The sequence below is a fragment of the Ovis aries genome, chromosome 3 (genome assembly GCF_016772045.2).
Source record: "Ovis aries strain OAR_USU_Benz2616 breed Rambouillet chromosome 3, ARS-UI_Ramb_v3.0, whole genome shotgun sequence".
Taxonomy (NCBI): Eukaryota; Metazoa; Chordata; class Mammalia; order Artiodactyla; family Bovidae; genus Ovis; species Ovis aries.
Window position 1 is genome coordinate 151,077,191 of NC_056056.1, and position 25,793 is coordinate 151,102,983.

The following is a 25,793-nucleotide window of genomic DNA, read 5'->3' on the forward strand; positions in this document are numbered from 1 at the left end:
CTGCCAGGAATCTTCATAACATTGCATGTGCTTAAAAATCTTCCTAAAATTTGGCTTGGATTCCAGCTCCAAAGAGGCATGCACTGTGTTTACGTAGACAGATCTCTCATTGTCTACTACCCTTGACTACCACTATCTCTCATTGTCTACCATTGACTAGCAATTTACCCTCAGAAAGGAACATTGTATTTGAGACTTTTGCCACCGTATTCAGTTTTCTGTCACTCTGTTCATTTCTCAGGTGTGATCGGACAGCCAGTGTGCTTGAGATCCTGCTTAAAATGCTTTTTGTGATGTAAATACTGACATATTGAGGACCAAATACCAAGAAGACCACTAAAATCTAGGCATTTCAGCTGTAATATACATGTTTGTGGTTTCAGGTTACATTGAGTTCGCCTTTCTCCTTCTTTAACTTGAAATGTAAAGTCCTTTTCTGAAACATCTTAGGAATATCAGCCTTGTTTTATAACCACTCAGTTTCTTAACGACACTGCTTTTTTTTCTTACAATGAAATGATTTAGATTTCCACCATATTTGTAGGATGATGTTTGAAGAGGATGAGATAGAATTTCCAAAAAAATAACAGAATTTTACTCTGCTTCTTGTGTCTAGGAACAATTTTTGTTCCAAATGTCAAATATATCCAAACACCAATACTCTAGGGCCATTTGAAACTTAAAGGATAGTGACAGCCAACATTGATTGAATTTTACTCTTTACCTAGCACTTTACATATACATCTCACCTAATCACTCTAGTAAGAGTGTGAAATACCATTATTACCCTTCAATTCACATGGGAAGAATTGAGATTGAATGAATCATCCATAGTCAGTAAATGACAGAGGAGTGACTGGAACCAAAGTCTGTCTTGCCCAATAGTGAACCCTTAAAAGCACTTTGCTGAAGTGAACAGTTTCTCCCGTTACCTTTTCTCTCTTTTTGTCCCTTCCCCTTCCCCCACACATCCTTGCCTCTCCCCTTGCCCCGATCCCTATGATTCTGAAAAAGTTGACGAACATACTGTATCATCCAAGAAAAGGTCTGTTTTAAATGGTTTTTTATGTGCTGAGTGATAGTTTGTAGAATTCCTTGACCCTCTTTCAGTATTTGCAGTTTCATCCAAAGCAGTGTGAATTCCATATTTTGGTGTAGACTTAATTTTTTTCTTTATACCAAAACTGTTTGATTATGAGGCAAAAGGAGAAGGCTGAAGTTCTGGTTTGCACACTTTGGGGACACCCACCCTCCTAAATGCCGTCTCCGGAGTTGATAATAGTGTTTCTCGTTAAGAGCAGTACCGCCCCCTAGGGGGAATTTTGAAAATTGAGGGGCGGTTTAGGCCATAACTTTGACGTCTTTGGATGGGGGACCTTGCTGATAATGCATCCTCCTGGTGGTGTTAACAATACACAGAATTGTCATGCATAGTGAAAAATCATCCCCCATACTTTCTAATGTCTTCCATAAGTGAAAGACAAGCTTACCATCATCTGAACCTAGAACCAATTCTTTTATTTACAAATGCAAAATATTTTCCTTCACAATTTTAATATGTAACAAACTTTCCAGGAATGTAACTGTAGGCAAATTGAGGAAAATTTTATTATGTTTTTCTCTGAACTTGATTTTGAGATATTTCACATAAAATCCTGACACCAGTGGGCACACAGCTCTATCAGTCTACATTTGTAATAAATGCCTTCACTGTGGGTCTCAAGAATTGATATAAGCATCTTTTTCATTGTGTCTTTTAGTGGATGGTGCCCAAGTATTTACATATTGATAATGTTTTATTATAAATTGCTTTCTTTTTATTTTTCCTTGATATATAAATCTTTTTGAAATTACATAGGCAAATATTTTCGGTGAATTTTATGCCAGCATAGTAAATAAAGGAAAAGTTGCAAAATATTGGGTGTGAAAAGAGGCATCAACTGATAGGGTTTAGAACTGTTTGTCTAAAACCACAGATGCAGAGAGCTGATAAGGACCCTCTTCCGATTTGTGTAGCCAGCATCCAAAAGGTATGTGGTTTCAGTTCTTAACCAAAAAGCTGTGTGTCTGGAGGTAACACCACAGCGACAAATAGAACCTAGAGTTGAGAACTAACTGCTGTTCACCCTGTTTCCTTCCTTTATTTTGTGCATTTAGAGTGTCCCTTTCTCAAAGAATACAGTCAAAAAGTAAGATAAGGGTATTACAGAAAAAAAAAAATTGAAGTATAGTCGATTTACAATGTTGTATTTCAGGTGTGCAGCAAAGTGATTTAGTTTATATATACATAAAATATGTGTGTGTGTATATATATTTCAGATTCTTTTCCCTTATAGGTTATTATAAAAAAGTTAAATTTTTAAAGATTATACCAAATACCAACATGCATTTGGGTTAATGGAAAGAAATTAAATTGGAACTTCCTATCTAATGATTTAAAGCAATTGGTATTCTTTCTAGCTCTGTAGTCATTCAATGCAAGATAGTAGCTTGCTGAGAGGGTAGGAAATCCTTATTTGAGTTTGTGTGCAAATAAACAGACATTAAATAAAAAATACAAAAACAGACATAAGTTCCACATTAAAAGAGTTTCCCATGCCTGTTTTGTAAGGACTGCTGCATGTCAGATGGTTAAAAAATGCACATTTTCTGGTCTGTGGCCTTTCACATACATAACTTTATCAACAGCTCTACTGGAGGTTTAGTCTCCACGGCATCACAAAAATGCCACCAAGTTCAAACAAGTTGGCTTCAAACTGGATCCTCAGACTTAGGCTCCTTAGGCTCCTGAACCTCCCCAGAGCTTCCTGAAGATAACAGCCTTCATGGTAGGATATAAAGGCATTAACAACAGGGTAAACCGTTCAAATATGCAGGCACTGTCACAAAGTCTGGGAGAAGAAAGCAAACCTTCAATCTGTATAAACAAAGAGCTTTCAGTGAGTTGTTTACTCAGTTTTAAAAAATTGCTCTGATAGAAATCTCTCTGAGGAAACTAGAACCATACTAGGGAGCACAACCAAAGTCACCTGAGCTGACAGTCCTCCCAATACATAACTGAGCGCCCCTTTCCAACAGAGTGCACAGGAGTACTACGAATGTAGTCAGGTGAACATTGAGCACACGCCACATTTTCAGAGCAGGAATGGGTGTTGGGGACCACTCGATCATTTATTCTGTTGATTGAGCTGAATTCAAAGTGTCATCTCCTCCTGGAAACATTTTTCTAGACGCTTGGGCAGAGGCAGACTCTTCCTAAGCATCTTCCATCCCCTCTGTCTTTATTGCACCTGGATGGCAGGGACCAGGCTTTGATCATCTGTGTATCATAGTCCCAAATATGTGCTGATTATATGTGACAGGCACTCTGAGGGTCACAGCTGAAGAGTTTTTCCATGCATTGTAAAGGAAACTTTAATGTAAATACATTTTTATACAGTATAGTATATAGTATGCTATGTGTATGTATATAAGATGTTTATTTTTATATATACTTTTATAGACATTTATGTAGTTACACATACTATATATAACTTTGTGCAACGTTATGTAGTTATATACATAGTATGTACCCATAAGTGTCAAGAAAATGAAATTGTTTTCTGGCCATATAAAGTATTTTGCTCAAACTACAGTAAAATATTATGATAACTTGGAGTAGTGGTAATGGAGGACTCACAGAGAGTCACTGGCATGTAGGAGGAGGCAATAGGGATGTCAGTGTCCTTCAGGCAGTAAAGGGGATAACTGAACTGTTCACTGTCAACTAAAGGGGTTTTATCCCCGTCTCCACTCAGCCCCCCAGACACTAACCAAACATGTGTTAAAAGAGTAAATACAAGAGATATACACAGAGAGACCCCCCCCCCCTTTCCATTAAGAAGAGTTTAAGTAAATATCCCCGGTTTTATTTGAACAGTGCAAAAATAATTCAAGTGTATTTAGAGAATGTAAAAAAAGAGAAAAGGACCATGTGATGAAGCCCTCTCCACCACCCCCCACCACAACCCCCCCCCGCCACCACACACACACAAATGTTAAGCAGGTACTTGGAATCCCTTAATTTTGAGAGTCTTTTTTTTTCCTTCCAAACTCTGCAATGCTTTACAGACTTAAGATGTACAGGTTTTGGAAATACAGAGGTAGACAGATTGAGGGTTGAAAGCATCTTTGATTTTTAATCCCTATTAAATATTCATTTCCTTGTTCATTGTTCGTAACTCAGTCAAGCCCATCCATTAAAATTCTTTTAAGGGGACTGTTTACTCTTGTGAAAGTGCAGACACCTGGGGACGTGTGGAGAGTATAGATCATTTTAACATGGAGCCCTTTCACAGAAATTTCCCCATTATATTAATAATTAAATATATTTGCACCTTGGTAACAATACCAAATGGCAACCCACTCCAGTATTCTTGCCTGCAGAATCCCATGGACAGAGGAACCTCGAGGGCTATAGTCCATGGGATCGCAAGCATTGGACACAACTTAGCAACTAAACCACCAAGCCACCACCAGTAATACCAAATGCATGTGGAGTTAAAGCTGAGATGCAGGTTGCTCAGTTGAGGAACACACTTACTCTTAGAGACTGAATAATCTTGCTGTCCTAGAGATAAGCCTGGCAGGGTTATCATTTGTTACCAATAAAGTCCTTTCTGTTTATGAAAAAAAAAACAGACAAATTTGGAAATACCACATTGTAGCCTTAACAAGCATTTAGTTGGGCCTGGTCATCTTCTGAGTTTTAGGAACGTATACTTCTAAATGTACAGAAGGTGCCTTCAGATTCAGCAGCACACTCTAGCTCACAGTGTAGGGGTGGGCAGAGAGGGAGGAAGTTTTGAGGGCAGAGGAGTCTACTGTATTCCAAGAACAGAAACGAGGCCAGTGGCGCTGGAGCACAGAGAGCAGGGGTAGAATATTTTGGGTGAGGCTGGAGAGGGGTGCAGGGGACAGTCCATAGAGTGCCTGGTACACCGATTCAAAGGAGAGTTTGAATTCTCTTCTGATAGCAGGAAACTACTGAATGGTTTTCATCAAAATGAAGTCATCTGATGTGGGTTTAGAAAAATTGTGACTTTGGCTGCTGTTGATGTTGCTCAGTCACTAAGTCGTGTCTGACTCTTTGCGACCCCGTGAACTAGAGCACGCCAGCCTTCCCTGTCTGTCACTATCTCCAGGAGTTTGCTCAGATTCATATCCATTGAGTCAGTGGTGCTATCTAACCATCTCATCCTCTGCTGCTCTCTGCTCCTTGGCTGATAAGTAGAGAGTTAATTAGAAAGAGGAAAGTATAGACGAAGGGAAAATAATTCAGTTATAATAATCCAGGCACCGGTTAATGGTGGTATTTTGGATGAAGATGCTGTATTAGAAATAGGGAGAAGTGGAGGGACTCGAGATTTGCTTTGAAAATAAAACCAACAATACTCGCTAATAGATTGGAAGAGAGTGGGCAGGGATCAGGGAACAATAGAAGATCCAAGATGACTTTCAGGTTTCCAGCTTGGGCAGCTGAGTGTCTGAGGTTTTATTTACCAAGATAGAAAACGCTAGAAAAGGACAAGTTTTGGTTGAAACAAAGAGCTCTGATTTAGACCGTTTTTAGAAATTTGAAATCCTTAAAAGATATCCAGTGGGAATGTCTAGTAGACAGGTGTATAGGTGGAGTCTGGAGGAAAGTTTTGACTATAGAAATGAGAGTCATCAACATGCAGATGGCATTGAAACCTATGTGATTAAAAAAAAAATCTAACGAGAGTAGAGATAAAAGAGGGCCAGAATAGAGCTGTAGGATACTGTAATCTTTTGAGTCTGATAGAAATAGAAGCCAGCAAAGGAGTTAGGAAAAAAATCAGCAATGAAGTAGGAAAAAGATGAAAAGCAGTATCATAGACATCTCAAAAGGGCAGCAGTTCAAGAAGTAGGCTGTCTTGGGGTCCCATGACCACCCACTATTAAATTGCCAAAGGACCCGTTACTCTACAGAGTCTCATACAGACAAGATTAATGAAGCAAAGACACAGTGCAGGCACCGCAGAATAATGATACATTAGCGAAGACTAGAGAAGTCAGCATAGGCTTACCTGTTCTCAGTGAGGGTTGCACAGATGCATGCTTCTCTCCAACTTGAAGTCTGTCTCCACTCACAGAAGCCCACTCAAGTCTTGGAGGCCCAGAGTTCTTCACAGGAGCTTGTCACATGACTATCGTGACCAGCCAAGACACATACCCACACTAGGTACGAGGTACCCATTATGAATATTACTGTATACTTTAAACAATGCTTTAGGCCTGGTATATACTGACCCTCTGTCTTGCGGGTACAGAATAGCATCATTAATTAGAGAACACTGAAGGAGTTTAGTGCTCAGAGTTTGGTTAAGGGCATTATGATGAGTTTAAGTGTTCTAGAGATAAGCAAGGAGGGAGTAAAGCAGACCAGCTATGTTCCTTTCCTTGCAGAGGTCCTGCCCAACCATGTTGGATGCAGTTATAAGTGAAGTTTGAGGGCCGTAAATTGATCGATCCCAAAGTTGCATTAGCTAATCTCTATCTCTAGACAGATTCATTCAATTTATTCAGCAAACATGTACCAAATGCTTAATATAGTTTGTGACATGTGCTGGCATAAAAATATAGAGGTAAAGAAGTCAAATGTGGCCCCTGCCCTGATAGAGCTGATGATCTGAGACATGAATGGGAAGGAAGAGACATCCTAATGAATGCAGATGGGATTCACCTTGGGGGAGTAGATGGCAGGGCAACTGAAGGATAGAAGTGAGTTAGGTGAAAGGTGGAAGTTAAGGCTGTAAATAGTGTGTTCAAAGGTCTGCTGGTAAAGGGGCATATGGGCCTTGTGGAGCAAAAGTTGAATGTGGCTGGAGAGGAGAGCATGCAGGGGCAAGAGGAGGCAAGATGGGCAGATTGTGGAAGACCTGGCCTACCTTGTGAAAGACTTCATGCTTCACCCAAAGGGAGTCATCATCATCCTAGGGACTCCTGCCTGATAGGTTTGCTTTCTTACGCAGAAAATTTGATTATTTTACAGTTCACTTTGCATTACGATAAAGATTCTCTTTAAGAAGTAAAGTGCAACGGCCATGTCTGGAATAAGAAAAATAGTGACAAAATATAAACATGCCAGGGTCAATAAACCAGAACACCAACAAAGCATAATATTAAATCTACAAAAATAAGAATCAATTCAGTTCAGTCGCTCAGTCATGTCCGACTCTTTGCGACCCCATGAATCGCAGCACGCCAGGCCTCCATGTCCATCACCAACTCCCGGAGTTCACTCAGACTCACGTCCAATGAGTCAGGGATGCCATCCAGCCATCTCATCCTCTGTCGTCCCATTCTCCTCCTGCTCCCAATCCCTCCCAGCATCAGAGTCTTTTCCAATGAGTCAACTCTTTGCATGAGGTCACCAAAGTACTGGAGTTTCAACTTTAGCATCATTCCTTCCAAAGAAATCCCAGGACTGATCTCCTTCAGAATGGACTGATTGGACCTCCTTGCAGTCCAAGGGACTCTCAAGAGTCTTCTCCAACACCACAGTTCAAAAGCATCAATTCTTCGGTGCTCAGCCTTCTTCACAGTCCAACTCTCACATCCATACATGACCACAGGAAAAACCATAGCCTTGACTAGACAGACCTTAGTCGGCAAAGTAATGTCTCTGCTTTTGAATATGCTGTCTAGGTTGGTCATAACTTTTCTTCCAAGGAGTAAGCGTCTTTTAATTTCATGGCTGCAGTCACCATCTGCAGTGATTTTGGAGCCCCCCAAAAAATAAAGTCTGACACTGTTTCCACTGTTTCCCCATCTATTTCCCATGGAGTCATGGGACCAGATGCCATGATCTTCGTTTTCTGAATGTTGAGCTTTAAGCCAACTTTTTCACTCTCATCTTTCACTTTCATCAAGAGGCTTTTTAGTTCCGTTTCTCTTTCTGCCATAAGGGTGGTGTCATCTGCATATCTGAGGTTATTGATATTTCTCTGGCAATCTTGATTCCAGCTTGTGTTTCTTCCAGTCCAGCATTTCTCATGATGTACTCTGCATAGAAGTTAAATAAGCAGGGTGACAATATACAGCCTTGACATATTCCTTTTCCTATTTGGAACCAGTCTGTTGTTCCATGTCCAGTTCTAACTATTGCTTCCTGACCTGCATACAGATTTCTCAAGAGGCAGGTCAGGTGGTCTGTATTCCCATCTCTTTCAGAATTTTCCACAGTTTGTTGTGATCCACACAGTCAAAGGCTTTGGCATAGTCAACAAAGCAGAAGTAGATGTTTTTCTGGAACTCTCTTGCTTTTTCCATGATCCACTGGATGTTGGCAATTTGATCTCTGGTTCCTCTGCCTTTTCTAAAACCAGCTTGAACATGTGGAAGTTCATAGTTCATATATTGCTGAAGCCTGGCTTGGAGAATTTTGAGCATTACTTTACTAGCATGTGAGATGAGTGCAATTGTGCGGTAGTTTGAGCATTCTTTTGCATTGCCTTTCTTTGGGATTGGAATGAAAACTGACCTTTTCCAGTCCTGTGGCCACTGCTGACTTTTCCAAATTTGCTGGCCTATTGAGTGCAGCACTTTCACAGCATCATCTTTCAGGATTTGAAAGAGCTCAACTGGAATTCCATCACCTCCACTAGCTTTGTTCATAGTGATGTTTTCTAAGGCCCACTTGACTTCACATTCCAGGATGTCTGGCTCTAGATGAGTGATCACACCATCGTGGTTATCTGGGTTGTGAAGATCTTTTTTGTACAGTTCTTCTGTGTATTCTTGCCACCTCTTCTTAATATCTTCTGCTTCTTTTAGGTCCATACCATTTCTGTCCTTTATCGAGACAATCTTTGCATGAAATGTTCCCTTGGTATCTCTAATTTTCTTGAAGAGATCTCTAGTCTTTCCCATTCTGTTCTTTTCCCCTATTTCTTTGCATTGATTGCTGAAGAATGCTTTCTTATCTCTTGCTATTCTTTGGAACTCTGCATTCAGATGCTTATATCTTTCCTTTTCTCCTTTGTTTCTCACCTCTCTCCTTTTCACATCTATTTGTAAGGCCTCCCCAGACAGCCATTTTGCTTTTTTGCATTTCTTTTTCTTGGGGATGGTCTTGATCCCTGTCTCCTGGACAATGTCATGAACCTCATTCCATAGTTAATCAGGCACTCTCTCTATCAGATCTAGGCCTTTAAATGTATTTCTCACTTCCACTGTATAATCATAAGGGATTTGATTTAGGTCATACCTGAATGGTCTAGCGGGTTTCCCTACTTTCTTCAAAAATAAGAATAGGTCATCAGAATTAATCAGCATAAAGAGTTCTGATTTAAATACCATATTTGGGTCTGATTATTCATTTAAATCTAAAAGATCATTTGTTTTAATCATGCAACTTAACTAGAAGCATTTTAATGATGCATTGCACATAATGTCTTTTTTGCCCTCACAGAGCACAGATCACACAAAGATTTTTTTTTTTAATCAGTCATTTTGGAGACAAATCATAGTTATGCCAGACTTATATACTGAAAGTATTTAATAATAATTAAATCTAGAATTCAGAGAGAAATGTTAGAGTACCTAGGAATAGATACTTAAAATTCTTTCCTAACTGTATTGAGATATAATTGGTGTATAATTTTATGTAAGTTTGAACTGTGTGATGTGATGATTTGATACACATGTACTGTAAAATCAGAAAAAGGTTAGTTAACATCTCCTCCTCACGTTTATACTATTTTGTTTTGGTGGTGGTGAGAATATTTAAGTCTGGTCATTCATTCAGCAACTTCATATAATACAGTATTATTCACTATAGTTACTGTGTGTGTAGTCACTGAGTTGTGTCTGACTCCTCTCGCAACCCCATGTGACTGTAACCCACCAGGTTCCTCTGTCTGTGGAATTTTCCAGGCAAGAATACTGGAGTGGGTTGCCATTTCCTACTCCAGGGCATCTTCCTGACCCAAGGATTGAACCTAGATCTCCTGTATTGCGGACAGATTCTTTATTGCTGAGCCATCGGAAAACCCTGTAGTCATTGTACTGTCTATTAAGTCCCCAGAATTTATAACTGGAAGTTTGTTTCCCTTGATCAACACCTCCCCTTTTCCCCTCCTTCCCAGCCTCTGACAACTGCCAATCCACTCTGTTTCTGTGATTCCAGCTTTTTCAGATTCCACATATAAGTCAGATCATTGCTGTGTCTTAATTCACTTGGCATAATGCCCTCATTTCCTCCATGCTGTCACAGGTGGCAAGATTGCCTTCTCTTTTATGGATGAATAAAATTCCATTCTATGTGCATACCACATTTTCTCTATCATTCATCCATCTGTGGACGTTTAAGTTGTTTCCATGTTTCAGCTATTATGAATACTACTGTTTTGAACTTGGGGGTGAAGATACCTCTTGGAGATACTGATTCTGTTTCCTTCAAGTAAATACCCAGAAGTGGAATTGCTGGGTGATTTGGTAGTTATTGGGGCTTCCCTGTGACTCAGACAGTAAAGAATTTACCTGCAATGCAGGAGACCTGGGTTCAGTCCCTGGCTCGGGAAGACCCCCTGAAGAAGGGAATGGCAACCCACTCCTGTATTCTTGCCTGGAGAATCCCCACAAACAGAGGAGCCTCGCAGACTACAGCCCATGGGGTCACAAAAGAGTCGGACATGACTGAGTGAATAAACTTTCACTTTACTTTTTCTTCATGATAGGTATAATTTTAATTTTTTTTGGTGGGGGGGGGGGAACTCCGTACCATTTTTTACAGTGGCTGTACCAAGGTATGTGCCTACCAACCATGCACAAGATAGAAAGTGTTTCTATTTTAAAACAATATTGGAGTTATCGTGAAATACAGTTGACCCTTGAATATCATGAGCTTGAACTGCATGGGTCCACTGTGGGTTTTTTTTAATAGTAAATACTACCGACTACATGATCTGCAGTTGGTTGAATCCTCTGAGGAGCCACAGATACAAAGGACTGACTAAATTACAAACAAGACTTTTGATTGCTCAGAGGCTTGGCACCCCGACCCCTGTGTTGTTTAAGAGTCAACTCTACAACCACTCAAACTTTTCAAGTGTTGTATAGCAGCACAGAGAGGGAGCTTAATCTTGGTCTCATTTTCTAGCAAGTTATTGAGTAGGAACAGCAAGGAAGAGAAAATGAAAGGCCTGCAGCTGCTGTTTACTGAGTACCTGTGATGTGCCAGGTGCTCTGCTAGGCCCTTTACAGATTTTCCTCATTTAAGCGATACAAAAGCTCTAAGTTATTTACATACCTATCTTAGAGCTGAGAACAAACAGATTTCATAGATGAAGGAACTGATCCAAAATTGTGTCTTGGTAACTGATGGATTTGGGTTAATAATCCAAATGTGTCTTCCAGTAATTCACTTATATACTCGGTCAACAATTGATTTATTGCCCTCCGGTTGTTTATCAGAACCTTGGCAGGAGGCTTCAAAGAACCTGGACCTTTCTTTTTAGGAACTAGGGCCGGAGCCTTACACCTAGTCACCTTAATGGGAAAAGTACCATAACAGGGCTGTAAATGTTCAAAGGCCTGGTATCCAGGGTGCTTGGGAAAGTCGAGAAAGGTTTATCAGGGAAGCTGATAATTGGACAAAGCTTTGACTATTCCCAGGCAGACAGGTGACAGGGTAGGAATTCTTGGTAAAATGAATGGAGAAAATAGACTGGAGTAAGGGGCAGGGTGAGACTGTCCTGCAAGCAGCATCTGGGGCACTGAATGCTGCCCTCAGACACAGTGAAGGATAGAGAATTGACAGTGGTTTCCTGGTTTTTTTTTTCTTACTTTTAAAATTAATTTTTACTGGAGTATAGTTGTTTTACAATGTTGTGTTAGTCTCTGCTCTGCAGCAAAGTGAATCAGCTCAATGTTACATATATTCCCTCTTTTTTGATTTGCTTCCCATCTAGGTCACCACAGAGCGCTGAGTAGAGTTCCCTGTGCTAATACATTGGTATAAAAGTAATTGCAGTTCAGACCATGAATTTTAAATCATTACAACTAGGCTCAAACACATCTTTATTAATCAAAATAGGAACCATTACAATCAATACATTTTTGCCAATGAGAAATAAGTTTGTTTATTCCTGTAGCATGAAAACCTATGCTTTGGGATTCCATAAACTCTTAGAAAACATTTTCTGGCTCCTGCTGCTTGTGATATTGTTTCCCTGCAAAAAGTTGTTGAGACGCTTGAAGAAGTGGTAGTTAGTTGGCGAGAGGTCAGATGAATATGGCAGATGAGGCAAAAGTTCGTAACTCAATTCATTCAACTTTTGAAGCACTGGTTGTGAGACATGCAGTTGGGCCCTGTTGTGGAGAAGAATTGGGCCCTTTCTGTTGACCAGAGCCAGCTACAGGCATTGCAGTTTTCAGTGCATCTCATCAATTTGCTGAGCATACTTCTCAGATGTAATGGTTTCACCAGGATTCAAAAAGCTGTAGGGGATCAGACAAGCAGCAGACCACTAAATAGTGACCATGACCTTTTTGGTGCAAGTTTGGCTTTGGGAAGTGCTTTGGAGCTTCTTCGTGGTCCAACCACTGAGCTGATAATCACTAGTTGTCATATACATTCCACTATTCTTTACATATCACAATCCAATCTAGAAATGGTTCGTTATTGTGAGGAGTAAGAGGAAGATGACACTTCAAAAGAATGATTTTTTTGATTTGTGGTCAGCTCATGAAACATCCACTTATCGAGCTTTTTCACCTTTCCAATGTACTTCAAATGCCACATGACCATAGAATGGTCGACACTGAGTTCTTCAGTATATTCTCATATAGTTGGGAGAGGATCGGCTTCGATGATCCTCTCAATTGGTTGTTGTCAGCTTCCGATGACCAGTCACTATGCACCTCACCTTCAAGGCTCTCATCTCCTTTGCAGACTTCTTGACCCACCACTGCACTGTACATTTGTTAGCATTCCTGGATCAAATGCATTGTTGATGTTGGGAGTTGTCTCCACTGCTCTATGACCCATTTTGAACTCATTTAAAAAAAAAGTCGCTCAAATTTGCTTTTTGTCTAATATCATTTCAATAGTCTAAAATAAATATAAAATAGAAAGTAATAAGTCCTTAGCAAAAAAAAAAAAAAAACAGAAAACGAGAAATGTGCATGAAAATGCTATATAACATAACCACATTATGCTTAAGAATGTATTCCAATATCTAACAGCAAATTTCAACAATGCAAAACTGCAATTACTTTTGCACCAACCTAATATATAGTAGGTTCTCATTAGTTATCTATTTTATGCATAGCAGTGTGTTTATGTAGAATTGATGATTTCTAATATGTCTTAGCACCTAGGGTATCTTAGTTTGTGCTCACTGGAAAATACAAAATTTTAGGAAGATTATGTCTTTGTGAGTTTGGTTATGGTTTTTTCGAAACAGATTGTTCAAAGAACAGTGATAAATAGGAAAAATATTTTGACTCACGTAACTCTTCACTAAAGTTGCATAGTTCGTAGCCCCCAGGGAACTGTGATTCCACAGAACATTCTGTTCTTTGTCCTTGGGAAAATATGCTTAAAAAGGAATAGGGACTCCCCTGGTGGTTAAGACGTCACCTTCCAATGCATGGGGCTTGCCTTCAGTCTCCGGTGGGGGAGCTAAGATCCCGCATGACTTGTGGCCAAAAAACCTAAACATAAAATGGGGTCAATATTGTAACAAATTCAACAATGACTTCAAAAATGGTCCACATTTTTAAAAAAATCTAAAAAGGGGGTTTTGAGCATTAAAGTTGTATATTTTATTGAATGCTTGCTACATACTAGCTACTTTCACATATTATTTTAAATCCTGATGTCAATCTGGGAACTAAGTAGTGTTATCCCTGTTTTAGAAGCTTCCCAGGTGATGATACAGTGGTAAAGAACCTGTCTGCTGATACAGGAGATATTAGAAACATGGGTTTGATCCCTAGGTTGGGAAGATCCTCCAGGGGAGGACATGGCAACCCACTCCTGTATTCTTGCCTGGAGAATTCCATGGACAGAGGAACCTGGCGGGCTACAGTCCATGGGGTTGGACCGAATCCAACATGACTGACACAACTTAGTATTAATGCATCCTCTTTTACAGATAGGAATCTGGGGCTTGGGGAAAAGTTGCATAAGGCAATTGAGCTGGTAGGCGGGCTACAGTCCATGGGGTTGGACCGAATCCAACATGACTGACACAACTTAGTATTAACGCATCCTCTTTTACAGATAGGAATCTGGGGCTTGGGGAAAAGTTGCATAAAGCAGTTGAGCTGGTAGGCGGCAGAGCTAGGAACTCAAACCTAGGATCAAAGTTCCAGTTCCTGCAGTTTTCAAATGGTCTCTAGAACCAGGAAACTTCTGTCAAGGTGACTTGGCATACTTCAGGGGGTAGAAAGACAACAGGTTGGCTCCTTAAACCAGAGCAGCTCAGCTTAACTTCTTATACTAGATTTTTACATAAGAATCTATTGGAATAAAGGTTCGGTAACCCAGGGACAGGTAACATGAAAGCTACCACATTGACTATGGAACCTTTGCAAGGATAGACTGAGAAAGTGCCATAAGCAAGGCAAACACGCCAGACTCTGTCAGGTGCCAAGGATGATTAATTCCTGCCATTTGGAACATTCTCTTCTAGTTGGACATATATGTGTGTGTGTGTGTGTGGACATATATATATATATATGTGTGTGATGCTTTACAAAGGGGCTTTTCAGGACCTTCTGAAACTGATAAAAACAAGATTTTTAGAAAATACAGTATTTTGTATTCCATATGTTAAATATATTCTATCAGTATCTTGGCTGATCACCTATATGTTGAAGTAGGCAAAAGATCCCACTCTTGAGCCTCCACATGCCCACATCATTACTGTATTCTGGGCAGGCATAGCCTCTCTTGTTGTTGTTCAGCTGCTAAGTCATGTCCAACTCTGAGACCACATGAAAAAACTGTTCAATTTTGAGGTGGAAACTCTTGGGAAATAAAGTAAGCTAATGAAACAGAATACTTTCCCAATATGAAAAAGTAATGACCAAGCATTTCATTTTCAAAACATCATATACTCATAGGAATCAGTGTGATCTTAGGGGCCATGAGTGACCAGTGAGAAGTTTAATAATGTCCTCTCTTAATATGCACTCTTTTTATAGCTGCCTTTAAAAACGTTCTCATTTGGCAGTCATTTAAAAAGATGTTTTAATGCTCACTTCAGCAGCACATATACTTGAAAAGATTTTAAAATTAGGTAGTAGAGTGAAATTTGAATGTTCTATCAAAGTAATCTTAGTAAGATCTTGGTAAGAAAGGGTTGTTACTATCAGAGATTGAAACTGGAGAGCTATCAGAATAGGGTGAGATACTGTATTTATATCCATACCAATAAATACAGATATTTGTAAATAACAATAACAGTTTAGGTAGTGGTTAAGAATATAGACCCTATAGAACAGAGATTGCCTGAATTCAAATCCTGGTTATGCTATTCACTAATTGTGATCTAGAATGAGTTTCTTACCTTCTGTGCCTGTTTCTTTTTTTTTTTTTTTTTTTTTTGTAAAATGTAAGTGATAATATTTGCCTCATATGGTGTTGAGAGGGTTAAATAAGTTAATAGATGTTAAGTGCTCAGAATGTGATTTTGTTGTTGTTCAGTTACTGAGTCATATCTGACTCTTCACAGTTCCATGGGCTGCAGCACACCAGGCTCCTCTGCCCTCCACTGTCTTCTGGAGTTTGCTCAAATTTATGTCCATTGAGTCGGTGATGCTATCTAATCATCTCATCCTCTGTCTCCGTGTTCTCCCTTTTCCTTTTGTCTTTGCAGGCATTGGGGTCTTTTCCAGTGAGTCAGCTCTTTGCACCAGGTGGCCAAAGTATTAGAGCTTCAGCATCAGCCCTTCCATTGAATATTCAGGATTGATTTCATTTAGGATTGACTGAATGTGATTGCCACATTATAAATGCTACAGAAGTATATTCTGTTATATAAGTTGGGGTATTTAGCTACTTGGAACCATGGCACTGACACATGTTTTGGTGTTTAAAACACTCAAAGCTACCCTTTATTGAAGGCATCTTTGATGTCAGGCACAAGGAGGCAGTATTTGTGCTTTATCTTATTAAATCATCACAACACCCTGTAAGGTAAATACCAATTGACAGCTTTCAAGACTGACTTTCCAGCAGTTTAGTAACTTGCTCAGGGCCCCAAAACAAGTCACTGGCACATTCAGACCTGAGCTTTCAGTCTCTGGAGGTTGGCTCTGGCACACCTATGGCTTTAGGCTGACCTCATTCCTGCCAGCACAACCTTGTGACCTGGGCCATACAAGTGCTGGCGGCCAGGCTAGACCCTTCATTTTACAGAAGAGAGACACAAAACCATAGGATTAAGTGAATTTCCAGAGGTCACCCTCTAATCAGACTGTGAAGTTCAGATTAGGAAACCTGATAAGGCTGTGTCCAGTGCAGGGTCCAGTGCTTGTGGTATGTTTGACCAAAAATTTCAGGATAAGCTGTCAGATAGCAGATAACTGATTCCATTGTCTAGCATATGCATGTTCAGATACTGGGGGACAGACCATCCTTTGCTTTAACTGGCTTGTATTTATATACTCGACAACTTGAATGAACTTAAGATGCGGAGTTTTTTGTTTGTTTACTTCTGCATTTGCTTTGGAAAATCCCTTATCTCTCTCAGTTCGGTTCAGTTGCTCAGTCATGTCCAATTCTTTGCGACCCCATAGGCCGCAGCACGCCAGGCTTCTCTGTCCATCACCAACCCCGAAGCTTGCTCAAACTCATCCATCAAGTCAGTGATGCCATCCAACCATCTCATCCTCTGTTGTCCTCTCCTCCTGCCTTCAATCTTTCCCAGCATTAGGGTCTTTTCCAATGAGTCTGTTCTTTACATCAGATGGCCAAAGTATTGGAGTTTCCGCTTTAGCATCTGTCCTTCCAGTTAATATTCAGGACTGATTTCCTTTAGGGTGGACTGGTTTGATCCCCTTGCAGTTCAAGGGACTCTCAAGAGTCTTCTCCAACAACACAGTTCAAAAGCATCAATTCTTCAACACTCAGTTTTCTTTATAGTCCAACTCTCACATCCATACGTGACTACTGGAAAAACCATAGCTTTGACTAGACAGACCTTTGTTGGCAAAGATCCTTATCTTTAAAGAGATAGAGTCCTTACCTTTTTAGAGGTTTAAAATCACATTTAACAATGATGTAGTAATCTTTGGAGAAGACTCACACATATTTCTCTCTATCACTGGTACTCAGCAGATGAGAGCTTTCTATCCTGTTGTTGTTTGGTCACTCAGTCATGTCCAACTCTTTGCAACCCCATGGACTGCAGCATGCCAGGCTTCCCTGTGCTTCACCGTCTCCCAGAGCTTGCTCAAACTCATGCCCATCATCAAGTCAGTGATGCCATCCAACCATCTCATCCTCTGTCATCCCTTTCTCCTCATGCCTTCAATCTTTCCCAGCATCAGAGTCTTTTCTAATGAGTCAGCTCTTCACCTCAGGTGGCCAAAGTATTGGAGCTTCAGCTTTAGCATCAGTCATTCCAGTGAATATTCAGGATTGATTTCCTTTAGGATGGACTTGTTTGATCTCTTTGTAGTCCAAGGGACTCTCAAGGGTTTTCTCCAACAGCATAGTTCAAAAGCATCACTTCTTTGGCACTCAGCCTTCTTTATGATCCAACTCTCATATCCATACATGGCTACTAGAAAAACCATAGTATTGGCAAAGTGATGTGTCTACTTTTTAATATACTGCCTATTCTGTAGAGGAACACATGTGCACAAAGAATGTATGAGGATGTATGTTTACAGGATTATTTATGATAAAAGATACAGTCATTTAATTAATGCTATTGAACTGTATACTTGAAATGGTTTAAATGACAAATTTTATGCTTTATCACAGTTTTTAAAACTTAATAATGAAAAAAAGAAAACTACAGGCCAGTATCACTGATGAACATAGATGCAAAAATCCTTAACAAAATTCTAACAATCAGAATCCAACAACACAGTAAAAAGATCATACACTATGACCAAGTGGGCTTTATCCCAGGGATGCAAGGATTCTTCAATATCTGCAAATCAATCAATGTAATACACCACATTAACAAATTGAAAAATAAAAGCCATATGATTATCTCAATAGATGCAGAGAAAGCCTTTGACAAAATTCAACAGCCATTTGTGATAAAAACTCTCCAGAAAGCAGGAATAGAAGGAACATACCTCAACATAATAAAAACTGTATATGACAAACCCACAGCAAACATTATCCTCAATGGTGAAAAATTGAAAACATTTCCCCTAAAGTCAGGAACAAGACAAGGGTGCCCACTTTCACCACTGCTATTCAACATAGTTCTGGAAGTTTTGGCCACAGCAATCAGAGCAGAAAAAGAAATAAAAGGAATCCAAATTGGAAAAGAAGAAGTAAAACTCTCACTGTTTGCAGATGACATGATCCTCTACATAGGAAACCCTAAAGACTCCACCAGAAAATTAGTAGAGCTAATCAACGAATATAGTAAATTTGCACGATATAAAATCAACACACAGAAATCCCTTGCATTCCTATACACTAATAATGAGAAAATAGGAAAAGAAATTAAGGAAACAATTCCATTCACCATTGAAACAAAAAGAATAAAATACTTAGGAATATATCTACCTAAAGAAACTAAAGACCTATATATAGAAAACTATAAAACACTGGTGAAAGAAATCAAAGAGGACCCTAATATATGGAAAAATATACCATGTTCATGGATCAGAAGAATTGATATAGTGAAAATGAGTATACTACCCAAAACAATCTACAGATTCAATGCAATCCCTATCAAGCTACCAGCGGTATTTTTCACAGAGCTAGAACAAATAATTTCACAATTTGTATGGAAATACAAAAAACCTCAAATAGCCAAAGCAATCTTGAGAAAGAAGAATGGAACTGGAGGAATCAACCTGCCTGACTTCAGGCTCTACTACAAAGCCACAGTCATCAAGACAGTATGGTACTGGCACAAAGACAGAAATATAGATCAATGGAACAAAATAGAAAGCCCAGAGATAAATCCACACACCTGTGGACACCTTATCTTCAACAAAGGAGGCAAGAATATACAATGGAGTAAAGACAATCTCTTTAACAAGTGGTGCTGGGTAAACTGGTCAACCACCTGTAAAAGAATGAAACTAGATCACTTTCTAACACCACACACAAAAATAAACTCAAAATGGATTAAAGATCTAAATGTAAGACCAGAAACTATAAAACTCCTAGAGGAGAACATAGGCAAAACACTCTCTGACATAAATCACAGCAGGATCCTCTATGACCCACCTCCCAGAATACTGGAAATAAAAGCAAAAATAAGCAAATGGGACCTAATTCAACTTAAAAGCTTCTGCACAACAAAGGAAACTATAAGCAAGGTGAAAAGACAGCCTTCTGAATGGGAGAAAATAATAGCAAATGAAGCAACTGACAAACAACTAATCTCAAAAATACACAAGCAACTCCTGCAGTTCAATTCCAGAAAAATAAATGACACAATCAAAAAATGGGCCAAAGAACTAAATAGACGTTTCTCCAAAGAAGACATACAGATGGCTAACAAACACATGAAAAGATGCTCAACATCACTCATTATCAGAGAAATGCAAATCAAAACCACCATGAGGTACCATTTCATGCCAGTCAGAATGGCTGTGATCCAAAAGTCTACAAGCAATAAATGCTGGAGAGGGTGTGGAGAAAAGGGAACCCTCTTACACTGTTGGTGGGAATGCAAACTAGTACAGTCACTATGGAGAACAGTGTGGAGATTCCTTAAAAACTGGAAATAGCACTGCCATATGAGCCAGCAATCCCACTGCTGGGCACACACACCGAGGAAAGCAGAATTGAAACAGACACGTGTACCCCAATGTTCATCGCAGCGCTGTTTATAATAGCCAGGACATGGAAGCAACCTAGATGTCCATCAGCAGATGAATGGATAAGAAAGCTGTGGTACATTTACACAATGGAGTATTACTCAGCCATTAAAAAGAATATATTTGAATCAGTTCTAATGAGGTGGATGAAACTGGAGCCTATTATACAGAATGAAGTAAGCCAGAAAGAAAAATACCAATACAGTATACTAACACATATATATGGAATTTAGAAAGATGGTAATGATAACCCTGTATGCGAGACAGCAAAAGAGACACAGATGTATAGAACAGTCATTTGGACTCTGTGGGGGAGGGAGAGGGTAGGATGATTTGGGAGAATGGCATTGAAACATGTATAATACCATATAAGAAACGAATCCCCAGTCTAGGTTTGATGCAGGATACAGGATGCTTGGGGCTGGTGCACTGGGATAGGGAGGGGGGTTCAGGATGGGGAACACGTGTACACCCATGGCAGATTCATGTTGATGTGTGGCAAAACCAATACAATATTGTAAAGTAATAATAATAATAATATTTTTTTAAATTAATAATGTAATATTCCAAAACCATTGAATTATATACTTTAAGTGGGTGAAATGTGTATTATGTGAATTATACTTGATAAAGCTGTTCAAGAACAACTGTACATTCATCAATAGGGAATTGATTAGGTCATGCTATACCTGGTCAATGGAACATTCCACAACCTTTGTAGAAGAACAAGTTAGATTTTTTTTCTTTTGACATGGGAAGATTCCAGAATATATATGAAGGAAAAGATGTCATATCCAAACTTTTTTCTATGCATTTATGTAGAGAACATCATATTCACATGTCTACAGTTTTGTTTTATGGGTATTATTTTGTTAATATTGTTATGCAGCTTGCCTTTTTTGGGCATGAGGCAGGCATGGATTGGTACCTGTAGTCATACCTCATTGTTTTAAACTACTCCATACTATTCATGGTTTGACTTTGCCATAGCCTATCGCACAGAGTCAGACATGACTGAAGCAACTTTGCAGCAGCAGCAGCATTCGTCACTTAACAACTTTCAGTTATCTCAGACAGTTCTGTGATTGATGCCCTTTGAACGAGCACATGAGCTCAATAATTTCCTGAGGGTTGGCATTGCTAGATCAAAAGGTATGTGCATTCTTGTACTTGGTAGATGCAGATGTCTATGGGGCTTCCCTGGTGGCTCAGTGGTAAAGAATCTGCCTGTCAATGTAGAAGTTGCAGGTAAGATCCCCTGGAGAAGAAAATGGCGACCTAGTCCAGTAGTCTTGCCTGGAAAATCCCATGGACAGAGGAACCTGGTGGAGTACAGTCATGGGGTTGCAAAAAGAGTTGGACATGACTTAACGACTAAACAACAAGAATGTATATTTTACACTTCCAGCACCACACAAGTGTGTACATTTCCCCACCTCCTAACCAAAACTGAAATTTTTTTTCCAATCCAATGGGTAAAATATGTCTCCATTTAAAACTGTGATTTCATGATTGAAACTTAAAATGAGCATGTTTTCACATTTTACTTCACGATAAATAAACATTAGGGTACTGCTCTAGATGCTGGAGACAGCAGTGAGCAAATTCCTGCGCCTATGGAATTTACATTCCAAGTTTATTGGCCATTTTTATTTTCTCGTGCCTAATGCCTATTTTTCTACTTATGTGCAGGCCTTCTTAGATATTTAGGATAGTCTTTATTACAAGTGTGGCAAATATTTTCACCCATCCTGTGGCTTGTCTTTAAATGTTATTTTCAATATCTTTTGCCTTATAGAAGTTTAAAATTTTTATGAAGTCATATTCAATCTTTTTCTTTATGCTTTTTTGTTTTACGTCTCATTTTAAAAGGCTTTCTTTACCCCCAAGGTCATAAATATATTCTATACTTTTCCTAGTACTTTGTAGTTTTAGTTTTTACGTTTAGCACCTGAATCCATCTGGAATCTATTTTGGTGAATGGAGTGGTGTGTGGATGGATTTCACATCCTACAGTATATATTTTTAAATGTTCAATTTTTTAAACAGTATGCATAATTTCTGTAAGCAGAAAGAGTAATGATGATTTTGAAAACATACTTATAAGTGGACTCCGGAGGAGGAAAGGTAAAGTGATGTGAAAAGAGGGCTGTGGCCTGTGGAGTGCATTTGGGTCATAATGAATCTAGATATGGACAGAAAGAAGAGCTCTGGCTGACCTTGTGTCCTGGGAGCTACAGAAACTCAGGAAATACATGAGTCATCTCAAATAAACACTATGTCAACTTCAGAATACAAGAATGAGAAAACAAGCCAGAGTGAATCAGAGATTGGATTCTTTTGGTGTTTCTAGGAGTAATATAGTAGAATTTATTAATTCATCATCTGGGACAAAAATGAGTTTGGGATAATATCCTATTTAAAAATAATCCAACACTGCATCGATGATTCACTTCATTCCCATTAGTTCTGACTACCAGTGGTTAGTAAAAGTGGTATATTGATTAATACTCTTTTAGATATAAGAAAGCAAAAGTGGCAGAAATAGGGTAACAAATGAACAAAATTCAGGTAGATAATTCTTTAAAGCGGGGGACGGGTAGAGTGTGACCTAGTCTGGGCTAAGCCATGCAAAGCCACTTTGGTACCCTTCTTCCTTTGGCATTCGATCCATATGATCCTTTAGCGTCTGTGTTACACTGATGAGTTTAAAAATACCAATCCATTCATCAAACATGTATGTTGATTGCTATGTGCCAGGCTCTGTTTAAGTGCTTTTCAAATATTAGCTCACATACCCCTCATAACAACCCCATTGAGATACAGAAATAAGCCTTATTTCACACATGAGAAAACAGGCTCCAGAGCTAAGGAGGGGCCCAGTGTTACAGAGGAAGTCACAGAATCACAGTCTGGACCTATGTGGTCTGGCTCCAGGTACACATAACTGCTCTGTGGCACATCCATGCAGGGCTGGTGTGCTGCATTCTGAAGGAAATGGTTCTCAATATGGTTTACATCACAGGATGGGATACTACACAGCTCTGAGAAGGAGTTACATTTACATACAACAATATGAGTAAATCCACAGTTGGAAATGGATAGTGCCTGGGAGTAGGCACAAGTGTGCTTCCACATGCTGGCTGGACATCTGTGTGTTCAGTTTGTAAAATCCACAGTGAGCTGTAAAATGTATAGTGTCCTGTATGTATACTGTATTTTACCGAAGAGGTTTTTTTTTTTTTTTTAATGGTGTGTATTATAGTCAGCTGAGGAATTAGGAAAAATGCAAAGTCCTGAATTTATATCTAGAGGTTCCCATTCTGGATGGGGCCCACAGTTTGCAGTTTTAACAAATACCCCAGATAACACTGCTGCAGGAAGCCCAGAGACCTGCTCATAAGAAACACAGTGATGCTACCGACCTACTCTGCTTTTGACCTACTTAACCCTGGCCAGCAACAAGACTATGCAAGATGAGCAAAAGAATTATTCATGAGACCTCCCTGGTGATCCAGTAATTAACATTCTGTACTTCCACTGCAGGGGCACAGGTTTGATCCCTGGTTGGGGAACTAAAATCTTACATGCCACAAGGCATTGGCAAAATAAAAACTTTTTGAGAATGATTGAACTCATGCTATAGGATATAGGGTAGATAGAGATGTATCTTAATGACTTTAGAGTCACAAAAATGCAGAAACACTGTATAACATGCCCGCAACAAGGTTTGTCTGAATCATTTTCATGCTGGCATGAGAGGTATCTAAAAATCCTCCTGTATGTTAATGGAATGAGAGTAAACTCCAAGCCTAGCTCTTTTCTATTCAAGTTTATCTCCTTTAGATAGAAGTCCTTTGTACACAACTATCACCATTCACATCCTCCACTACCTCTTCTTCCCCTTCTATCCAAATGCACATGCCTTGGTTAAAGCTGTTCTGCCCAGCTTCCCTGGTGGGCCCCTCGCATACTATTTCATGCCCACTTACATGTGGGTTAAGTGGGGAGGGCAGTTTGAAGAGCACGTAGTCACTGGCCTTCAAGAGTGCACCTGATTCTGAGGGATGGTTGAGCGCATCTCAAGGTGTTGCCCTATTAGTAATTCTGTGGCCCAGCTTGCTGGCTTGTTGAGCAATGAGAATTCCTGGCAAATCTTGTTGCCCATCCTTTCTTAAGAATCTGCCTCATCTGTAACAGCCCAATTATTTGACTGAGAGTACTGAAGTGAATTAGGTGACAGCTTGATTAAGGGCCCTGTCTCCAAACGTGTTAAACTCAACTAAAGTAAACACAGGCACACTGTCAGAGGGGATGAAGACCAGCCACCATGATGATAAGTGCAGAGCTGTCCCTGTCCTAGGAGATGTGAGATGCACCAGGGCCACACTGACCCGTTGTAGGAAAGTGTCTAATATAGTCAAAAAAGGGGTTTCTGGAATGGCTCCTTACAACTATTGGGAGCTTTCACTAAGATTCTTGTGTCACAGTCCCTGAAAAAGAGGGTGCCTTTCAAGAGACCGGACGTGCATCATACACTTATGTGATTGATCATAGCTTTTGGACATGGCATCTGGCCCACTCTCTCTTGAGAATAGTTTGCCAGTGAGCCACGTGCTATGTGAGCAAGCTGCCTCATATCATTGTGAAATTGGAAAGGCATAATTGTTCATTAAATACACATAAACTAACAAAGATCAAGATAAGATGTCCTTTAGTGGGTGAGTAAACTTTGGTGGCTGATTAACAGCTGCATTTCCTCATGCTTCTTTAGAAATGGGCATTGCTCAACCCACATTTGAAGGTAGAAGCTGACCTGAGATACAAGATAATTATATAGTCCGAAGCAGAAAAGTTGGCTCTGGGAGATTTTCTGACCTTGAAGTGTTCAGTGGCAGTGATCCATGTAATCTTGGGTCTGCTCCGGCAGACAGCTCAGGGCCTGAACATACGGTGTTGTTCCCTTGGACATATTGAGCCAAAGCTGCAGCTATAGGTACAAGATGGCATTGTTAAAGCTATGATCTTCAGCTTAAGATTCATGATCAGTCAGTTGTACATACACAGCCAGAGAAACAGTTGGGAAGCTTAGCGACTTCCAAAATAAATGATCATTTCTTTGTCCATGTGGACATAGGTCTACTTTGCAGATAATGTTGACTTTGAAGGGTAAGAAGGGTCTCAAAACCTCTTCTAGACACAAAAGCACATTACATTCCCAAAGCTTCTTAATTAATGAGTCTAATGCCATTATTGGAGAAGTGACTTATTGAGAATTGCTTTTGTTGGGAGGGGAGAGTGATGTGGGAGGTGAAGCTGTAGGTTTATTTTGGGAGTCAGATGCCTTATAGATTCAGGAGTTAGATGCCTCAAGTTCTTTGTCCCAAGAAAGAGAAACAACTATTGCATCTAAAATGGTAACAGAGGAAGTTCTACTTCATGTTGCAGGAGCAGTGTGGAACAAACATTAATCTAGAGTAAAACAAAAAGCTAGTTTGACTCCAAGCCGTCAGAGCCTATTCTTTCAACTGTAAAATGAGCAAACTACTTGCCTTACCTATCTCATGGGGTTTTTGCTGAGGATTAAGTGATAAGATCACATGTGGAAGTATGTGAAACACTTTGGAAATTATGTAAAATATCAGGATTTTAAGCAGATATGGTTTCCTGAAATCTCTGAATTCTTCCTCAGATTCCTTGATTAGGACATCATTTAAATATGCTACTCCCTCCGTAATCCTAATAATCAAATT

The 25,793-nt window shown here is 39.6% G+C and overlaps 1 protein-coding gene across 5 annotated transcripts in view; it reads left to right on the forward strand.

Annotated features, from left to right (window-relative positions):
* CPM (carboxypeptidase M) overlaps positions 1 to 25,793 on the forward strand; it is a 75,573-nt gene that overhangs the window by 6,291 nt on the left and 43,489 nt on the right. For 2 of the 5 annotated variants that reach the window (XM_060412816.1, XM_060412817.1), the window contains exon 3: positions 242 to 25,431. The exons of the other annotated variants lie outside the window; for them this stretch is intronic. In XM_060412816.1, coding sequence (XP_060268799.1) covers positions 18,058 to 19,950 — 1,893 coding nt within the window. In that variant the 5' untranslated portion in view covers positions 242 to 18,057 and the 3' untranslated portion in view covers positions 19,951 to 25,431. Of the gene's footprint in view, positions 1 to 241; positions 25,432 to 25,793 lie in introns of those variants that run through there. 5 annotated transcript variants of the gene reach the window in all.